Source organism: Tupaia chinensis, unplaced genomic scaffold (genome assembly GCF_000334495.1).
Source record: "Tupaia chinensis unplaced genomic scaffold, TupChi_1.0 Scaffold000165_2, whole genome shotgun sequence".
In the NCBI taxonomy this organism is placed as follows: domain Eukaryota; kingdom Metazoa; phylum Chordata; class Mammalia; order Scandentia; family Tupaiidae; genus Tupaia; species Tupaia belangeri.
Window position 1 is genome coordinate 800,403 of NW_006159640.1, and position 18,304 is coordinate 818,706.

The 18,304-nt window shown below is 41.8% G+C and overlaps 1 protein-coding gene and 1 long non-coding RNA gene across 2 annotated transcripts in view; both read right to left on the reverse strand.

Annotated features, from left to right (window-relative positions):
• Nucleotides 1-2,639, reverse strand: part of C8A (complement C8 alpha chain) — a 62,761-nt gene extending 60,122 nt beyond the window's left edge. The window contains exon 1 of the mRNA XM_006146099.2: nt 2,446-2,639. Coding sequence (XP_006146161.1) covers nt 2,446-2,519 — 74 coding nt within the window. The 5' untranslated portion in view covers nt 2,520-2,639. The remainder of the gene's footprint in view (nt 1-2,445) is intronic.
• Nucleotides 2,640-10,610: 7,971 nt separating this feature from the next.
• LOC102499699 (uncharacterized) lies at nt 10,611-12,607 on the reverse strand. The gene is made up of 3 exons (XR_334203.1): nt 12,535-12,607; nt 11,890-11,943; nt 10,611-10,679 (listed from the first exon to the last, which is right to left on the reverse strand). It is a non-coding gene; the product is annotated as an uncharacterized LOC102499699 (long non-coding RNA).
• Between the last annotated feature and the right edge of the window lie 5,697 nt (nt 12,608-18,304).

Consider the following 18,304-nt stretch of genomic DNA (forward strand, 5'->3'; position numbering starts at 1 on the left):
TGTTTAATAACACAGCTTCAAAATACATGGAGTAAGCAAAGGAGAAATGAACAAACCCATAAATATCATAGGTATTGCCACATCCCTCACTAACTCATAGAACAAAGAGATAAAAACTTGAGCAACATTCATAACCAGTGTGACTTAATTGACTTAGAACTACACTAACCAAAGAATACACATTTTTAGTGAACACAGACTATTCACCTAGCTAGACCACACTCTTAGTCACAAAACATGTCTCAATAAATTAGAAGAATTACCAATTTTAGAACATCTAAACAACAGACACACTAAAAAGTATTATTTGTTTTTATGTAATAGAGATCCATTTATTTTGAGGCTGAAGATTATAACTTCCTTCTATCACCATTGCCTTAAAATGTTTTCTCAAACAACCTCAATTTTCTTTTTTATTAACAACTTCAAGTATTTACGAAGACTTTGTAGTAAGCATATGTTAAGTATGAGCTGGTAAAAGAAAGAAATATGTTATATATATGATATATATATGTGATATATATGTGTGTGTGTGTATATATACATATATGTTTTAAATGGTAGGGCTCTTATGTTAGGTTCTTGACATTTTATTTTGGCCAAAAAATAAAAATTAAAAAAAGTATAAAGAGTGCTGTTGCTAAAAAAAAAAAAAAGAAAAAAAAAAGGAAAAGAAAAAGAAAAAAGAAAGAAAGAAAAGAAAAGAAAAAGTTTGAAATACCTGACCAATCTGGAAGATCCATGTCAATTGACACACTATAAATTTGTTTTTTCTGAGTATTGTCAACCCTTGCTTTGGATGCTTACCGAGTACCAGTCATTGTTCTGAGTACTTTCCATGAATTCGTTCTTGCCCTTATTTTCTTCTATATAAGTGAGGAAAATGAAGCTTAGAAAAGTTAAATAACTTGTCTCAGATCACTCCAATAAAGGCCAGTGCCAGAATTTGAACCTAGTAAAGTTATTGTACCGTGTAGTTTTCCATTTTCAAAGCCAGTGTCAGACACACTGGCATTAGACACAAAGACCTTCTGATTTTCTACTTCAGCACTTTGTAAAGTATTTAATTGGTTCTCTTTTGCCTTGACTTGAAATTTGCCTCTTCACTGGTCTGTCTTGTTTGATAAGTTCATCAAACATCAAGACTCTTTGTTCATTTTCAAAAAGGATTACAATGATAAGCTTTTATAATTAAGAGCATCTCGGCAGAGATTTCCTTTACCACAGTTCTCTTTATCTTCTAATTATTAGAGATGAATTTTCTGATTTTTCAAAATTGTATTTGCTTTAAATGCAAGTTACAAATTAACTGCTTATAAAAATGCTTTCCCCCTCCTGAACTGTTACTTAAAGGAAATCTCTCTTGCTCTAGCATATAAAAGCAATAATGATTCAAAATTGAAACATCTAACAAGAATTTGAATAAAATAACTATTTAAAATCTTCAATGTTTAGAAGATGGGAACTGCTTTAAAGATCTCCCAAAGGTAAAATAAGGGGCTGCTTAAGCAACACAAAATACTTGATGTTAAAATATGTAACACATGAAGCCAAGTTGAAAATCTCAAGAAAATAGACTAGATAAAATGCAACATACATATGAAAATATCACCTCCATCTCTTACCCCATGGCAAAAGGCAAACTCATTTTTAAAACAAATTGACCCAACATCTCTACAGTCCCTTGCCTTTCTTAAAGTGATTTTGCATACATTATCTAATTTTATCCTCCTAAACACGATGAGATGGTATTCTTATGCTTATCTTTTACAAATAATGAAGTAGACATTAACTGTCCAACATCACTCAAAAGAACTACATTTACTAAATGCTACTATAAACTGAATTTATTTTATGTCCATGATTTTATATCATCTCCATTAACTCTTATTTAAAAAGCATTATGATCGTGGGACCAGTAGGTAGCATGGTAGTTATGATGCTAGACTCTTACAACTGTGGTTCGAGTCCCTGACCTGGCAGCTTGAAAATCATGCTGGGCATGTGTGTACATCCTCAAAGGCCCAGGAGGAGAATAGAGGAGAAGGGATTGCGGCATCTTCCTGGGGTGGGGGGTGGTGATGATTTCTCACTTTCCCTCTCACTAGCGAGTCCATGCACCCTCTGGCAAAAACTAAAGAGAGAGAGAGAGAGATTATGATTGTTATTTTACAGATAGAAAAACTGAGATTCAAAGAGATGAAATGATTTATTATTTACTCTGGAGTACCCAGATCCCAAGTAGTAAGCTGTGACTAACACATGGGCCAATCTGACTCCAAATGCATGGTCTTTTCACTGTCCCACCCTCCTCTGCAGGATACATACTACCATGAAAATACCTTACATTCCATCCTAGCATAATCTGCTGCACACATACAAGTATCTTAGCTCCCCAGCAAGTAATCCCCAGGTACAAATTTTGCAGACATCTGGCCCACTTACTGGTTCACCTTCTGTGTAGTTACTCCAGGCTGACAAGTCATCAGCGACAAGATGAAGAAAGTGACAGCCAACATCTCATCCAGAAGACACCACACCACTCTATGATATGCTGAAGAAATGTAAGTATTCAGAGACGAGGAGTAAAAGAAGTCCACAGGCTGCAACCTGTCAGATCTGTCTAAAATTTTAAAGTAACAGGATTCACCCAATTCTCATTCAAATGTGGTTAATTAATAACCAGGGTATTGATTAACCAAACACTCTAAAAGTGGCCCAAACAGCAAAGGCCACTGTTCTTTAGACCTTTAGAAAAACAACATCGATGTGGGTAAGGAAAGTACGATATTTAACCAATACACAATTAGCAAAGGGATCTTACTTTCAGGCAGAGGTGAAAACCAAACCAAGTTGCAGTTCCAGAATTCTATTTTGAGTGGCTCTGGGAACTTCTGAAGTCAGACCAGTCTGTTTTTCAAGATTGAAAAAAGGCAAATTTTGGTATATCAGATCAGGCACGAAGCAGGCAGAGAAATGGAAGAGATGCTAATGGTTACATGGAGGTTCTACTATGTATTGACAAACATCTGGAGCCTGAGAACATCTGTAATTCAACAGATACCTTTCACTTTTCATATAGATATGAGGTATTTATTATTATTATTATTATTATTATTATTATTATTATTATTTTGGAGAGGTTATTGCTATAGGATGCATGTGCTTGCCTGAAACACAGAGAGAGACAGAAAGTGAGAAATCACCCCCTGGGGGGGATGGCCATACCACAATCCCATCTCCTCCATTGTCCTCTCAGGATCTTGGGCACACACATACAAATGCCCAGCGTGAGTTTAAGTCACCAGGTCCAGGACCCAAACCACAGTCAACTATCTAAGAGTCCAGCGACATAGCCATTACGCCAACTGCTGGTCCTGACATCGGGTATTATTAAGGTACAGCATATCAGTGTTTGAGGGGACCAGATGTCTTCAATAGACATCTCCAGCCACATTCTCTAGAATTAGGATGTCAGCAACAGTCACTCATCTGGATTGATGATCACATGCAGCATCTTACTCTTCTCAGACATAAATAGAGGTGAAAGATGGATAGGTAGGTAGGTAGGTAGATTATATTGAGTCATCGGGGAAGTCATGACACATTTTTGCATCGCAAAGCAGTTCTCGACTTTCCTGACAACCTAATAGATAGACGATAATTAAGCACCTACTATGTGGCTGACATTTCATATGTTTTACTTTGTCTTCATAAAAGTCTGTAAGGTAGAAATTATTAATTCCATTTTGCAGTTGAAGAAATGGAGCCCTGGGAAAAGTTAACTAACTTGCCCAAGGATATATAGCTATCTCAGTTTCCTTGGGGATATTTGATTTTTATATTAGCAGGATTAGCCAGTAGTATTAATCATCTCAAAGTTATAGAATAACTTAATAAATAATGTATGTTTAAGGGATTTATGTATGATTTATATGTGGAAATTTAAAAAAGGCCTTCAGAGAGGTGCTAACACCAAAGGAAGTGTTACATCTGGATACCTTTGGGCCAGTCCAGGTAGAACATCTGGAATCTACTTCTTTCCCCCAACTCACCACTTCTCTGTCCCATCCATAGGCAAAGTTCCTGCATAGATGTACAGAATCCCCTGGAAATGTAACTCTGGTTCCCCGATCACTGCCACAGTATTTGGAGCATGAGACACTCCTCTAAGTCAGTGTCTTCCAAGATCCCCTTTAGGCAATGTTCAAAGACAGGTATGGTTGTCATGACTCAGAGGGCTGGGCTGCTGGCGTCTAGTGAGTAGAGGCGAAGGATGCCGTTAAACATCCTACAATGCACAGGACCACCTCTCAACAAAGAATGATCTGACCCAAGTGTCAAGAGTACCTCAGTTGGGAAACACTGCCCCACAAAAAGGCCGGTCTGCCTTTCCCTCACCCCTGGAATCCTGGTAAGTTAGCTGACTTTTTATTTATAAACGCATAGGCAATAGTATCTTCCTTCCTAAACCAGTTCCTTCTTGAAGCCTATCTGGTGCCTTGTTGTTTTTTGTTTGTTTGTATGTGTGTGTGTTTTTCCCATGACCTCAGTGGCATTCAGGATTTCCAGACCCCATTGCTCAATGTGGTCCCTTCGCCTATCATATTCTTTCATAATAATTTTCCTCCAAGCTTCCTTCCTTCAGCCTCATTGCCTTTGGTCCATTTCAGGGCTTCATCTCTCTCTGAGAGGCTCCTCGTGGGCCCCTTTCTCTTCATTCCAAACCTCCCTTTACATCACCATTGCGTTTATCTTCAAGAAAACTGGCCCTGATGGCATCACTGTCCTTCTCAGAAAGCTCAGTGGCTCTCTCTTTGTTTATAAAATTGGAAGTCCAAATTCCTCCACCCATCTTTGCAGCCTTACCAGCCACAGCCCTTTCACTGTCCCTCTCTGTGTAGGGTTCCTTTTACCCTCCTCACACTGTCATTGCTGTGACTTGCTCACATAGAGCCTTCCACCTCAACTGTCCTTTTCTATCCTCTCCTGCCTTTCTGCCAAGCATCTTCCCTGATATCAAGTCCATCCACAATCTGGGTTGATGGCTCCATTTGAAAGGTATCTCCTTATTCTCTAAACTGCATAAATGTGAGACCTCACTTTTAATTTCACCTCATATTATGTTTTCCTAGGGGAGCAGGGTATATCTGGAGAATGAATATTTCTTTAGGGTAAATTCTGTGCCTGGTTCTTCTTTATAATCACTTATGTCACTTACTGCTGAATCTTTAATAGGAAATATTTGTTGCCTGTGAATTTATGAATAAGCAAATGAGTCAATTAAAAATAGATTACTATTTCATAATACTTTCATGTATATTTTCTCATTTAATCCCCCAAATAATCTTGTGAGATAAATATCATTATCTTGAAGAGAACTCTGAGAGTCAGAGAGACAGTAATTAAGGTAGAAAACAGAACCAAGATTTACAGAGTACCAGGCTCTGGGTCTCTCACTTTACATGTCTATTTAATCCACACAGCAATCTCGCAAGGCCAGAATACTAATGTGGTTTTGAAGATGAGGATATTGATATTCAGAGTGGTTAAGGAATTTGCCAGCAAGCACACAGCTGGAGAGCCTCAGAGTCACGGATTTATAACCTGTCTGACTTTGAAACTTGAGATCTTTAAGGTATGGTCATACAATTATGAAGCATTGTATCTGGACTAAGGTCTGGGTCATCTTTTTCCAAGTCTAGTTTCCTGTCCATTATGCCTTACCAAAGAATACAACAACAGAAATAAAAAAGAAGTGCATGAAGAGAAAAATCACAAGATGAAATCAAAGGAGAAAAGCTAGGTCAAATGGGATAGTTCTGTGTCTCTGAGTGTGTATGTGTGTGTGTGTGTGTGTGTGTGTGTGCACGCACATGTGTACATGCACACACGCATACACTGGAAGGGGGGCAGGGCACCCATCTGCTTTCAGCCAACATGTTGTAAGATGAATGGGAAATGCCAAAAAATTGTTAGGTTTGCATATGCGGATTTCACCTTAATTGTAGCATTCTGTTATCAAAGATAAATAGTTATAAAATACCATGTAGAATAGACAGTGAGATGGCAATTCATTGTGAAAATGCATTGCCTGTCTCAGGGAAACACTCTTCACTATCTAAATCAGCCTGTGAGTTATGGCCTCAGAATGGAACATGTCCTATGTTGGTTCAGCCTGCCACCACAGGGTGACATTCAAGTCTGTGCTCTCTGAAAAGCTTTCAGAAGCTCTACGCCTCATTCCCCTCATACTGGACCTGAATCTCACCCAATCCAGAGAGGAGATCGAAATCCTGCAAGTAGGATGCAAATGAAGACAATTTGCTGGAGCAAAACGAATACAACTTTAGGTCAGAAAATGTCACTGACCAGTTACTGTCCCCTAGCTTTACTGACCTCATCTGTAAAACAGATAAAATAACACTCATCTAGCAGGGGAAGACTGAACACTAAATGAGGGCATGTATTAACAGCTGGGCATTTTGAACAGCTGTTGCTGCTTTTTTTAAACCACACTCCCCCTTCTCAGTATCTATTTTTCTCCATTTATATGCATGGGAGCTTCCGTTGAAATACCAAGAAGGGGATGAAAGAAAAGGCCCGGTAATGAGACTATTGGAGGGGGATAGAAGGTGGGAAGTTCATGTCCAGATGCCTTGGGCTGATTTTGAGTCCCTCTGAAAGTTAGGTGCCACCAACTGTAGCTGATAGGATCATTCCAGGTGGAAAGTGGCAGAAGGGCCTCCTTCCCCATCTCTGCCCAGGGTGCAGTACCATTGGGACTTCAAGGATTAAAAATGAGAAGTCTCACAATGTCTAGCAAATAGGAAGATTTTCTGAGCAATCTACTGGTTGACATTCAACATGATGGCCTAGTGTGCAGTACTGTGGGTTTGTTTGTTTTTTTGGAGAGGTATTTGCTATAGGGCGCGTGCCAGACAGAGGGAGACAGAGAGGGAAAGCAAGAAATCACCCCCCAGGGGGGATGGCCATGCCGCAATCCCTTCTCCTCCATTCTCCTCTTGGGATCTTGGGCACGCACGCGCATGCGCCCAGCGTGGGTTTTAAGCCACGGGGTCTGGGACGCGAACCGCGGTCGACTACATGGGAGTCCAGCGACATAGCTATTATGCTAACTGCTGGTCCACCAAGTAGGGGAATGATGGTTTGCTCCCTCACTAGAAAAGCTTGGAAAACATTCAGACAATACCAAGTCTACAGACATACATGAGCTTCTCCTGGCCACTGCCTTTCTCTCTCTCCTCTCACCACTTTTTGTAAGATTACACGTCTATTATATCAGGTTTTCCTCCTGATTGCCTCATCAGTCCCTGACTGCAACCAACAGACATTAGTGGTGGGTTTTCAGCTGGAAATGAAGTGGGGCTGGTTTGAGTAATTGTTCTCAATCAGAGGCTTTACAGTGGATGGGCTAATGTGTGTTGACTGCTCCCCACTTCATCCTGAAGCTTCTTATTTGCATTTCAGGGGGTGGGATGAGAGGGAGTCAGTACCTGACTCAGTAGAGTAGAAATTAAAGATCTTTTCTCAAAGAAGGCATTCAGAGTTGTAAGCACCCCTGGTCAGATCTGGGTGATCCTTTGGGAACCCTGTCTTAGAATTTGGGTGCAATAAGCACCAGAGTCAATTACGGACCCGAGCAAATCCTCATGGCTTTGTATGTGGGTCAGTGGGTTCCTTCCTTGGATTCCTTCACTCACAGCTTGCTACAGGGTGGCCCTCTCCTCTGTTTCCACAACATCTGGGCACACCACCTTGGTGGCTTGTCAGTTATCCTGCTTGCAATTCTGTGAACTCCTGGAAGGCAGGGCCAAGGCTGATCCAGAGTCTCTGTGCACCAGATGTGTGAGAGTCACACGGGTAGATGGAACTAGCTCCCCAAGGTCAGACTGGCCTCATCTGCCTTATGCAGGCAATAAGGGCATGTGCTGTGTGCAGGGATATTCAAAACAATAACGAAATGCACTAGAAGTTGCTTAGTTGTGTGTGGTCACCATGTATAGGCTATTCCAAACAATGTCCCAGGCAAATGGTCTTGTCCCCCAGTTCCCTTCCCTCTGGCTCCTCTCAGCACCACACTGAGATACCTGCTTACTTTCCATTCTGATTCACCGTGGGCTTCCAGAGGGAGTAGGCTGTGATTGCCATCATCTTTCTACTCTTAGTGCTGGCACATAGTAGGTTCAGTTATAGAAAGATTGTAGTTTTAAGTCTGACCTACCTGGATTGAAATCCCAACACCATTAGCCAGCTGTGGAGCTCTGGGCAAATAATTTCACTACTCTGTTTTATTACTACTCCTCTATAAAGGATTCAATGGTTGTTAGATTTCTAAATATATGTAAACTATATACAGGAAGGGTGACTAGGGTGACACATATTCCTACACACACACGGTGACATACACATGCCTATGCAGAGTACCATGATGCAAAATCATGATGGAGGCAGGGCCAGCAGGTGGCCTAGTGATTAAGATGTTGGACTCCCAAGTTGTCACCCACAGTTTGAGCCCTGGACCTAGTGGCTAGAAATATGCCAGGCATATCCAAAATTCTGAGAGGAGAATGGAGGAGAAGGGATTGCAATATGGCCATCACCTCTGAAGGGTGATTTCTCATTTTTTGTCTCTCCATCTCTCTGACAAGTACACACACCCTATAGGAAAAATCACTCAAAAATAAAGTTATGGTAGATACTGTTTTTCTTTGCAATCCTCTCACTTCCTGCTTTAGGCACACCCTCCTGTGGTCATCAAGTGAGGGCTTGCTCTCAGCCAGTCAGTCAGCAATGGCATGAACTGCTGTAGCACAGGAGTGTGTATGCCATTTGTCTCTGTGTCTTAGGTACCTTTATGTAATCAGCCCATGGGCATTTACTATTTAAATGAGGCCACTTAAAGACATTGTAGCCTCTAAGTCTCAAACCAGTGGTGATCTAATGAACTGACAGTCAAAGCATAAGTGGGAGGGCTGACGCAGCCCATTTTGTTCACCATTTCATCACAACCAGGGACATAATGTACGCAGCAACAACCAGTCATAGCATTCATCCCACCCAGGAGTAGGGTGGGGCGTGGTGGTGGGCACTGGACATCCAGAGACTGAACACAGTTCTTGCCTACTGCAGGACCATGCCTACGCTGAGCGTGCCTCGGAGAACTACAGAGCGCCACGCTGGGAGCAACCATGAGAAGTTGCTGGTATGTGATTGGGGTTTTGAAGCAGGAGAAGAGGGTAGGAAGGTTAGTTGATATGAGGTTTCTTTAAAAAGAGAGATGAAGGAAGAGTGAACATTCCAAACAGAACAAACAGCTTGAGCAAAACAGACAGATACAAAGGAGCATGGCTAGGCTGAGAATCAACGAGCTATCTGGTGACTGGAACCAAATAGGAAGGATGGGCAGAGGGCAGGCAAGGCCCACATCAAAGGACTTCAGGTTTTCTGGGTTGCTTTATTATTTTTCCCTAAGACTAAGATTGGCATTTCATCCCTAAAGACCTGGAGGCACTACTGAATAAATTGAAGTTGCAAAGCCCTGTGACCAGACTTGCACTTTGCACTCCAAAGGCCACCTGGAGGGGGAGGGGGGAGGGGTAAACCTGAGACTGGAAACAGAGAAGCCAGCTTAGAGACTGGCTTTGGGGGGGGTGGGGGAGGGACACTGGAATGCCAGGCACCTACACACAATGGGAAGTCCTTGGAGGAAGAGGGAGAGAAGGAAGTTAGAAACTCCAGAGTCAGGCACCTGGATTCTTACACCGACTCGTCTCAGGTGCACACTGTGTGATCTTGCGACAGCCGTTTGACTTCTCTAGATGTCAGTGGCCAACCCTGAAGGCTGGGTGCTCCCTACTACTTCCTCTGGTCTAAACTTTTTTTTTTTGAGAGGTTTTTGCTATAGGGCACGTGTGCTTGCCAGACAGACAGAGACAGAGAGACAGAAAGTGAGAAATCACCCGCCAGGGGGGATCGCCATGCCACAATCCCTTCTCCATTCTCCTCTCGGGATCTTGGGCATGCACACACACGCGCCCGGCATGAATTTTAAGCCACTGGGTCCAAGACTTGAACTGTGGTCAACTACATGGGAGTCCAGCGACATAGCCATTACACTAACTGCTGGTCCCTCTGGTCTAAACTTTTATTCTTTCATATTCTCGATCTAGCAAATCTCTCTTGAAACTGCAGGACTAGGAAAGTGAAGATATATATATATATGTATATGTATATATATACATATACATATATATATATACATACACACACACATACACTATATATATATACACATATACACACATACACATATATATATACACACACACACACAAATAAATGTGTATATGTATATACATATATATACACACACATAAATACATTTGTATGTGTATACATGTGTGTGTGTGTGTGTGACCTCAATTCAAATCTCTTTTAATACTTTCATTCAAGATTTGTCTTCCCATGAGACACTCTGGGCTGTCAGTCTGTAATTAGACTCTCCTTGCTTATAAAGCCAGGCTGTGTGGAGTGGGGAAGAGCTGGATTAGCCCACTGTAAACAAATTTGGTCAGTCCCTTTCTCACCAGTTTCCGTTCCAGTTGAGTGGATTTCAGCGGCTCCTGGGTGAATGTTAATACCTCCTATGTACACAGCTGTAAGAAAAACAATAGCCACACATGCCTCACCTTCTTAAGAAGGCTCTGGGTTTCACTCCTCAAGCATTTTGGTGACACAGCATGGGGTGTGGGGAGGGTGCTGCAGGGAGGCCATTCAAGGAAGCTATTGGCTTGTCAGGAAAGTCATGATGTACTTTTGCATAAAAAAATAAAAAAAAGGAAAATACATCATGACTTTCCTGATGACCTAATAGAACGAGTGACACACAGGAGGTGGGACACCTGGGTTTCAAGGCAAGCTTAGCCACTGGTTTTCTTTGTAACCTTACAAAAGTCACTTTAGCTCTCTGAACCTTGGGTAACTCAATGCGGCTACGAACTGGTGGAAAGAGTAATTGAGATGATGCCTGTGGGAGCCTTTGGTAAATCTCTGTGGACGAGGGAGCCTACATCAAAGATCACAGGCTCAGCTTTCCATCGCAAAGGATTATGGAGTCAAGGCAGGTATAAAGCACACAGCAGAGCTAGGTGCAGCATTCCTGTCAGCATCAGAGTCCTAGAAAACAGGAGGGAGGGCACACAGACCAGCTGCCCATGAACTGCCCTCTAATGAACTGGCCCAAAACCAGATGTAGAGGCTCAACTTATGGGGGCAGAAAGGAAAGGACTGACGTTTACTGAGTACCTGCACTCTTTCTACAATCTTTACAATAGCTTCCATTGGGAACTCTAACGCCTAATCTAAATCTGGGGAAACTGAGGCCCAAAAGATTAGGTGGGAAGGAGAGAGGATTTGAGGCCAGGTTAGTCTGACTTCAGAGTATGTCTATGACCCCTGTCTTGCACGACAAGCAAATAACTATGAGATTTAAATGGGAGACAGACATATAGTTGGTTATGAAGAAAACAAGTGATATTTTTGGAGAGCACTACTAATGTTTTCAAGGGAGGCAACAAAGAGGATGAATCCACATCATAGAAGCATCATGAAGCTCAGGAATAAAGCATTTAACAGACGTAAGAATGTAAGGTTCTTTGTTGAAAATGATGTACATGGTAATATCCTTTTTTTATTATGATCACACATTGCATGCAAGCTTTGAAAAACCATATTGTACATGATAAAGATGTACAACAATACTAAATAACGAATTATAAAATAAAAAAGCATCATGAAGTCAGGGGCTGTTTACTCTCTGTAATATCCTGAGCCAGAAACACTGCCCAAAACAGAGCAGGTACTTACTGGGAAAACACGTGAAACCGTGAGGCTCCTAATCATTTCTTGAGCTTTTCTAACCTATAACAAATAATAAGAAAGGAAAAGAAAGTCCTCTACCTAAATTGTCCAGGAAATTTGAATGCATTTGTTCTACTAATTATTTCAACTTTTACTACTATGTAACAAAACACCCTGAAACTCAACAATTAAAAACAACAGATCTATTATTTCTCAGGAATCTATAAAAGATTGTTCATAGGTTGCATTTGGCTGAGAGCTCAACTGGGGCTGGAAGGTCTTCTCCTCTTCCAGGGTTTCTCTCTACATGGGCTCTTATTTTTTTTTTTTTTAGAGAGATTTTTGCTATAGGGTGAGAAACAGAGAGAGAAAAAGTGAGAAATCACTCTCCCCCAGGGGGGATAACCATGCTGCAGTCCCTTCTTTTCCATTCTTCTCTCTAGATTTTGTGCATGCACACAAACATACCCAGCGTGAGTTTCAAGCCTCCAGGTCTGAGACTTGAATCATGGTTGGCCATGTGGGAGTCGAGCACCTTAACCACTCTGCCACCTGTTGGCCCCTCTACATGACCCCTTGTCACTTAGTAGTATAGCCTACTTTGCAGCCCAGGAGTGCAGGCTTCTTTTTAGCACAGCAGTTGATGCTTACCGTAGAAGAGGATTCTGCTTACATCATACTTGCTAATGTCCCTTTGGCCAAATCAAGTTTCATGGCTAAGCCCAAGATCAGTGTGAAAAGGGACCACACAGATGTGTGGATATTATGAAGTGTGGTTCATTGAGGATGTCATGATGAAGTAATAAATGTAAAGCTCTTAGAAATATACCTGACATCAGGGCCAGCAGATGGCATAATGACTACGTTGCTGGACTCCCATGTAGTTGACCGCGGTTTGAGTCCCAGACCCAGTGGCTTAAACTCATGCCAGGCACATGTGCATGTGTGCCCAAGATCCCAAGAGGACAATGGAGAAGGGATTGCAGCATGGCCATCCCCCCGGGGGGTAATTTCTCACTTTCTGTCTCTCTCTCTCTGTATTTCAGTTGAGAACATGCACCCTATAGCGAAAACCTCTCCAAAAAAAAAAAGAAAGAAAGAAAGATATCTGATACTTACTTGGTATTATCTAAGCATCAATAATAACTAATTATTAATAGAAATTATAGCATATAACTATTACAGTTATTATTAAGTTCCTCATTAGAAATGCTTTTGTTTTACTGACTATGAAATGAGAATCCCCCAGGCTTGGGAAGTTCTGGTTTAGTCCTCAAACTCTGAGCGTATTGTCACTCTATAATACTGAAACTACAATTGTGTTTGAATAGCTGAGTCGGGAACAAAATATGAAATTGGATCCTTCTTTTTCCCCCTCCCCACCTATATCTTTTTACATAGTTACCCTAACCCTAGGTGTAGTGTTTTTGTTTTTTGTTTTTGTTTTGTTTTGTTTTCCCAGAAATGATACTGGAATCTAAAGGAGGATTATTCATTTCTATAAGAATTGATTCACTCAATAGGCATTCCTCCAGGTCCATCGTGGCAATCTCTTTTGCTTTGCAGAGATTCTTTGGAGATAGACATGGGACCCAGGTCTAGTAGATGAGTTACATGGAGCAATCTGTTGGGTAACTTCTGAAGATTGTCTACTCTGATGAGAAGGTAGAGATGAGCAAGAAGAATCCTCATTTCCTTTAATGCTTTTGAAAACAGTTGTATGAGAGCATGATATTTGGAGATGCCTTTGTATGCCTCTGATACCACTGTGAAAAGAATATGTTTCAGGCAGCTATCTAGTCCCAGGGAAAATGGACACATGGGGCAGAAGAGTCCAGCAAACCTGCACACTTTCAGCTTCAGATAGAGCCACGTGGTCAAATCCAGTCTCAGTAGGCTGCCCCCCTAGCTGCCACAGATCTGTGAGAAAGAATGAACATTAGACAACTGAATTTGGAGATAGTTTGGACAGTTGTTATATAGCATGATTGTGACAGTATCTAACCAATATGACATCTTATTCTCTGATCTGCTGTCAACTTGGTTGCAGAATTTCAGGTCTCAGTCCAGGAGCACCTTGATATGAAGGGAAACAGTATACAGTTCTTGTAGCAGGTACCGTACTGTTTAGAAACATGAAAACGTAGTCTGGATATCACCTCTAGGTCATGGGGCTTTGTCTTCCCTTTGTGCTTGCCTTGCCCTGAAATCACTTGATTGCATCTACATGGAATTACACTCAAATGTAGTAATCCAGCATTTTGGTGCTAGGAAAGATTTCAGGAGAGGATGATCAGATCTATCTGGATTGCAGCCCCCAAACCACGACTTCACTCCTGGTTTCTGAAGGTGAGAGACTTACTGGAATTGCCCATAAAGGAAGTTGAGATCGAGACCCACAGAGTAGTACAGTTAGGGTAAGAAGGCTGAAATATTGGATTGAGTCTATCCTTCTTGCAGCGAGTGACCAAAAAGCTATGGATTTACCAACAAGATATGGGAAAGTGGGTTTAGATAAAGCTTAGCCGAAAGCAGTGACTAGAAAATAAGACCATATTTGGTGCATACCCCAGTTCAAACGACTCATGATCAATCTGCTCCACTTAGTTTTTCTTTCTGCTTAAGAAACTCCTTATTATCATTTCTTAAAGTGGAAATTTTATCTTTAAAGTGGAAATTTTATCATGCACTCTTTCACCTGGACCATTGACAAAATTGCACACACTGGCATCAACTTGGCTCCCTTTCTGTTTATCTGTATATTTTTATTTTACTTTTTGTTTTTTTGCTTTGTGCTTATCAATTGTTTCTGTGCCTGGCTCTCGCAAGAGAAATCTTTCCAGCAGCATTCCAACGTATACATAATTGCAGCCTCCTTGTCTCCAAGCTTATAGAAACTTTCAAGGCATGTTAGTCAAGTATAATTACAATTGTTATTGCTAAAATTAAAATTATTAATGGCAGCAGCAGCAACTCCCGTTTTCTGAGCACTTTCTACATGTCTTGCTCCGTGAGGGGTTCTGCATACAATTTATCCAATCTTCATACTGGCGCATGAGGTGGATATTGTTATTCTATGTTCTCCAATGATAATAAAGCAACATCTGTTTGCCACTGCCTCTGCATCAGGCATTGAAGTGAGCGCTTTACGTGGGCTGCCTCTGTGCCTTCCACAACAACTACGTGAGCTGCAGTGCTCATTTTCCATTTGTCAGTGAGAAATCTGAGGGTCAGGTGGGTGATAGGCTTTCCCCACATCATACAGTCAAGAAGAGAGTATCTGGATTTGAACTCTGAGCTGGATACTTCAAAGCCCATGTCCATGCCTTTGTCATTGACTCTCAGAAATGGAAACCATATTGCACCTCTGGGTGCTCTGATTTGGGAGCTGCAATCCAGATAGGTCTGATCATCCTCCCCTGAAATCTTCCCTCGCACCAAAATGCTGAATTGCTACATTTGAGTGTAATCCCATGTAGATGGAATTTCAGGGCAGAACAAGCAAAAAAGGGAAGCAAAAGCTCCATGACCTACAGGTGATATCTAGCTAGTCACTTCCTTTCCCAGCTTCTGCCTCAAAGCCCAGTCTCAGAGCCAGCATGAGCCCTCCCTGCAGATGCTGGGCATTTGACTGAGGGGCAGCCAATGGGTATTACAAAAGAAACAAATGCACAGGCATTATTATTTCACAAAACTTTACAGTTTACAAATCCCTTTCATGTATTTGGAGTCTTGTATCTGCTCTGGAAAATAAAACCATGCTGCCCAATCTACTCACCTGTGGGAGACCCAGTATATGCCATGCTCTTTGCCAGACAGTTTCTAGTCTAACACTCCATTTAAACCCCTCAAATGAAGACTGAGATTAATAAAATGAAACAGAGATTATTATTCCCATTTTAAGGAAACAAGAATTGGTCAGCCCATGGTGCAATGGTTAAGCATCGTGTGTAGGGGAATCCAGATCCCACGTGGCTGACTGTTCAAATTCCGCCCTGGTAGCTTAAAAAACACCCAGAAGTGTGTGTGTGCCTCAAATTTTGATAAGATGGAGAAATGGAGGGGAAAAAATTGCAGTGTGACTACCCCACATTAGAGGAAGCTTTCTCTTTAGTTCTTAGGAATTTTGATCAAGAAGGAACCCCATTGGGGCCAGCGGATGGCATAATGGCTACTCACTGGACTCCCATGTAGTTGACCACTGTTCAAGTCCTGGACCTCGTGGCTTAAACTCACACTGGGCTTGTGTGTGTGTGTGTGTGCCCAAGATCCCTAGAGGAGAATGGAGGAGAAAGGTTTGTAGTGTGGCCATCCTCCCTGGGGGGGGTGATTTCTCACTTTCTGTCTCTCTGTCTCTCTCTGTCTTTCTGGCGAGCACACGTGTCCTATAACAAAAATCTCTCCAAATAAAAAGAAGGAACCCCATTGACCTCTCCACCTGATTCAATGACAAGATCCTAAACATGAGCCTGGACATAACATTGCAATGGGCAATACTTTTGGGGGCATTTGGAGGCAGTGAGTGTAGTTGTCATGTAGAATACACAGAAACAATTCATGACCAGAGGGCAGATTGGGGCATGATATTTTTAAAATATAATCCCAAAGACAAATAATAATGTGATTGAATATATGGAAGAAAATGAAATGAAAATAAATAAATAAATAAATGATATAATCCCAAAGCTCACTAATGGCCTCTTTCTTTTGAATCTGAGCTCTAGAATTTCTTATTCTATAAAATATGACAGATGTGACACTGTGCCAGTTTCCAGACCCAGGCCTTAATAAACTGACAGCTTCTGCTTCCTGTCTCTTAGGACGCCTGCTCTTCTAACCCACTCACCATATTTTGAGGAAGCCAAAGCTACACCACAAAGAAACCATGTGAAAAGGAGCTGGTGAGTAGCTTTGCAGAGTATGCATGTGAACTGTCTTGGAAGAGGGTCCCAGGTGAACTGCCCTAGTCACTGCTGCATAGGGCAGGGATGAGACATCCCTGCTGAGCCCTAGCCAAATTGCAGCTTTATGAGCAAAAGACATGATTGCTTTCATGGTAAACCACTATGTTGGGGGCTGATTAGTTATACCACAGTAGATAGCCAGAAGAGAGCAAACCAAACATTTATGGATCCTATTCCCTATGGTGAAGCTATTGCATTGACAATCATTCTGAATTGTGATAACAATCCATTAAATAGGTGAAGATACTGTAGCTAAGATAAACAATTTGCTTGAAATGCCCTACCTAGCAAGTGGGTCTGCATGGATCTTAATTCAGTCTGGTTGAGGACTCTAGTCCCCAGCCTTTTCCACAAACCCATGGGGCACTGAGGTACACACTACCTCTCCCCAGCTCCCAGCTACCTGCGGGGATCTGTAGCGAGATCCTACATGGACTATATGTGCAAAGCAGACACACTGGTTCACTTTAGTCTTAGATTACGTGCAATGTGTTTGGAAGTAAACACATCCAGGTGCAAATTCCAGACCCAGCTCCAGAGAGTGTCCCTCTGGGGTAATGCACTGACTCAGCTGAGCCTCTTTCTGGCTGTGTCTCCTTAACTCACCACTTAACTTCCCTGAGTGTCAGTTTCCATGTCTGTAACATGAGGACAAAAATTCCTACTACACCGTGTTATTGTAAGACTAATGAGAAAATGTAATGGAAATGACTTAACACAGTAAGCAGCTCATAATAAATATTCAATAAACTGAGGATCCTTCTTATGTGGGTATAAATGTGGAAAAGTTTTCTTTGCTCATCCCTTCTGACCTCAAAAGAAAGTGCCCGATTGGGTCACAATGGACAAATACATTTAATCTCTGAGTGTCATTTATTTTGACTTCCCCAAAAAGATTTAGCTTTGTTTTTTGTTTTTTTGGTTTTTTTTTTTTTTTTCGTTTTCTTTTTCTTTATTTTTTTTTTGCCTCTGCTCTTCCAGCCCCTCTGGACAAGAATGAAGCTCCAACACAGACAGTAAGCTTTGCTCACAAATTCCTCCTTCACGACTGACTGAGCCCTGACACCGGGAAGAAACATTCCGTGGAATCATGTAAATCCCCACTCATCTCCAAATTGGGTGCTGGAGGGCCTCGGGGAAGTGATTTTACAACCTCACTGACTTCAGCCAAGGTAGACTCCAATTGCTCTTGCAAGATAATTCGGCCTGTGTCTGGAAGCAAGACTGAACAAGGGCTCCCTCCCTTCTCACGAGAGAAATGGCCCCTTGGCTGCTGGAGAACATTCTCTTTCTCCCAGGTGGCAGAAAAAGAGAGCTGTCTGCCAGCTGCAGCTCTCCCCAGACAGCGGACAGCCTAGATAGAGTTCAGCGACCCATTGTTCACATGCTCAACTTGAACAAAGGATCGTAGATATGGTGGGGAGGGGTGTGTGAGAGATGGCAACTTGAATTTGAGG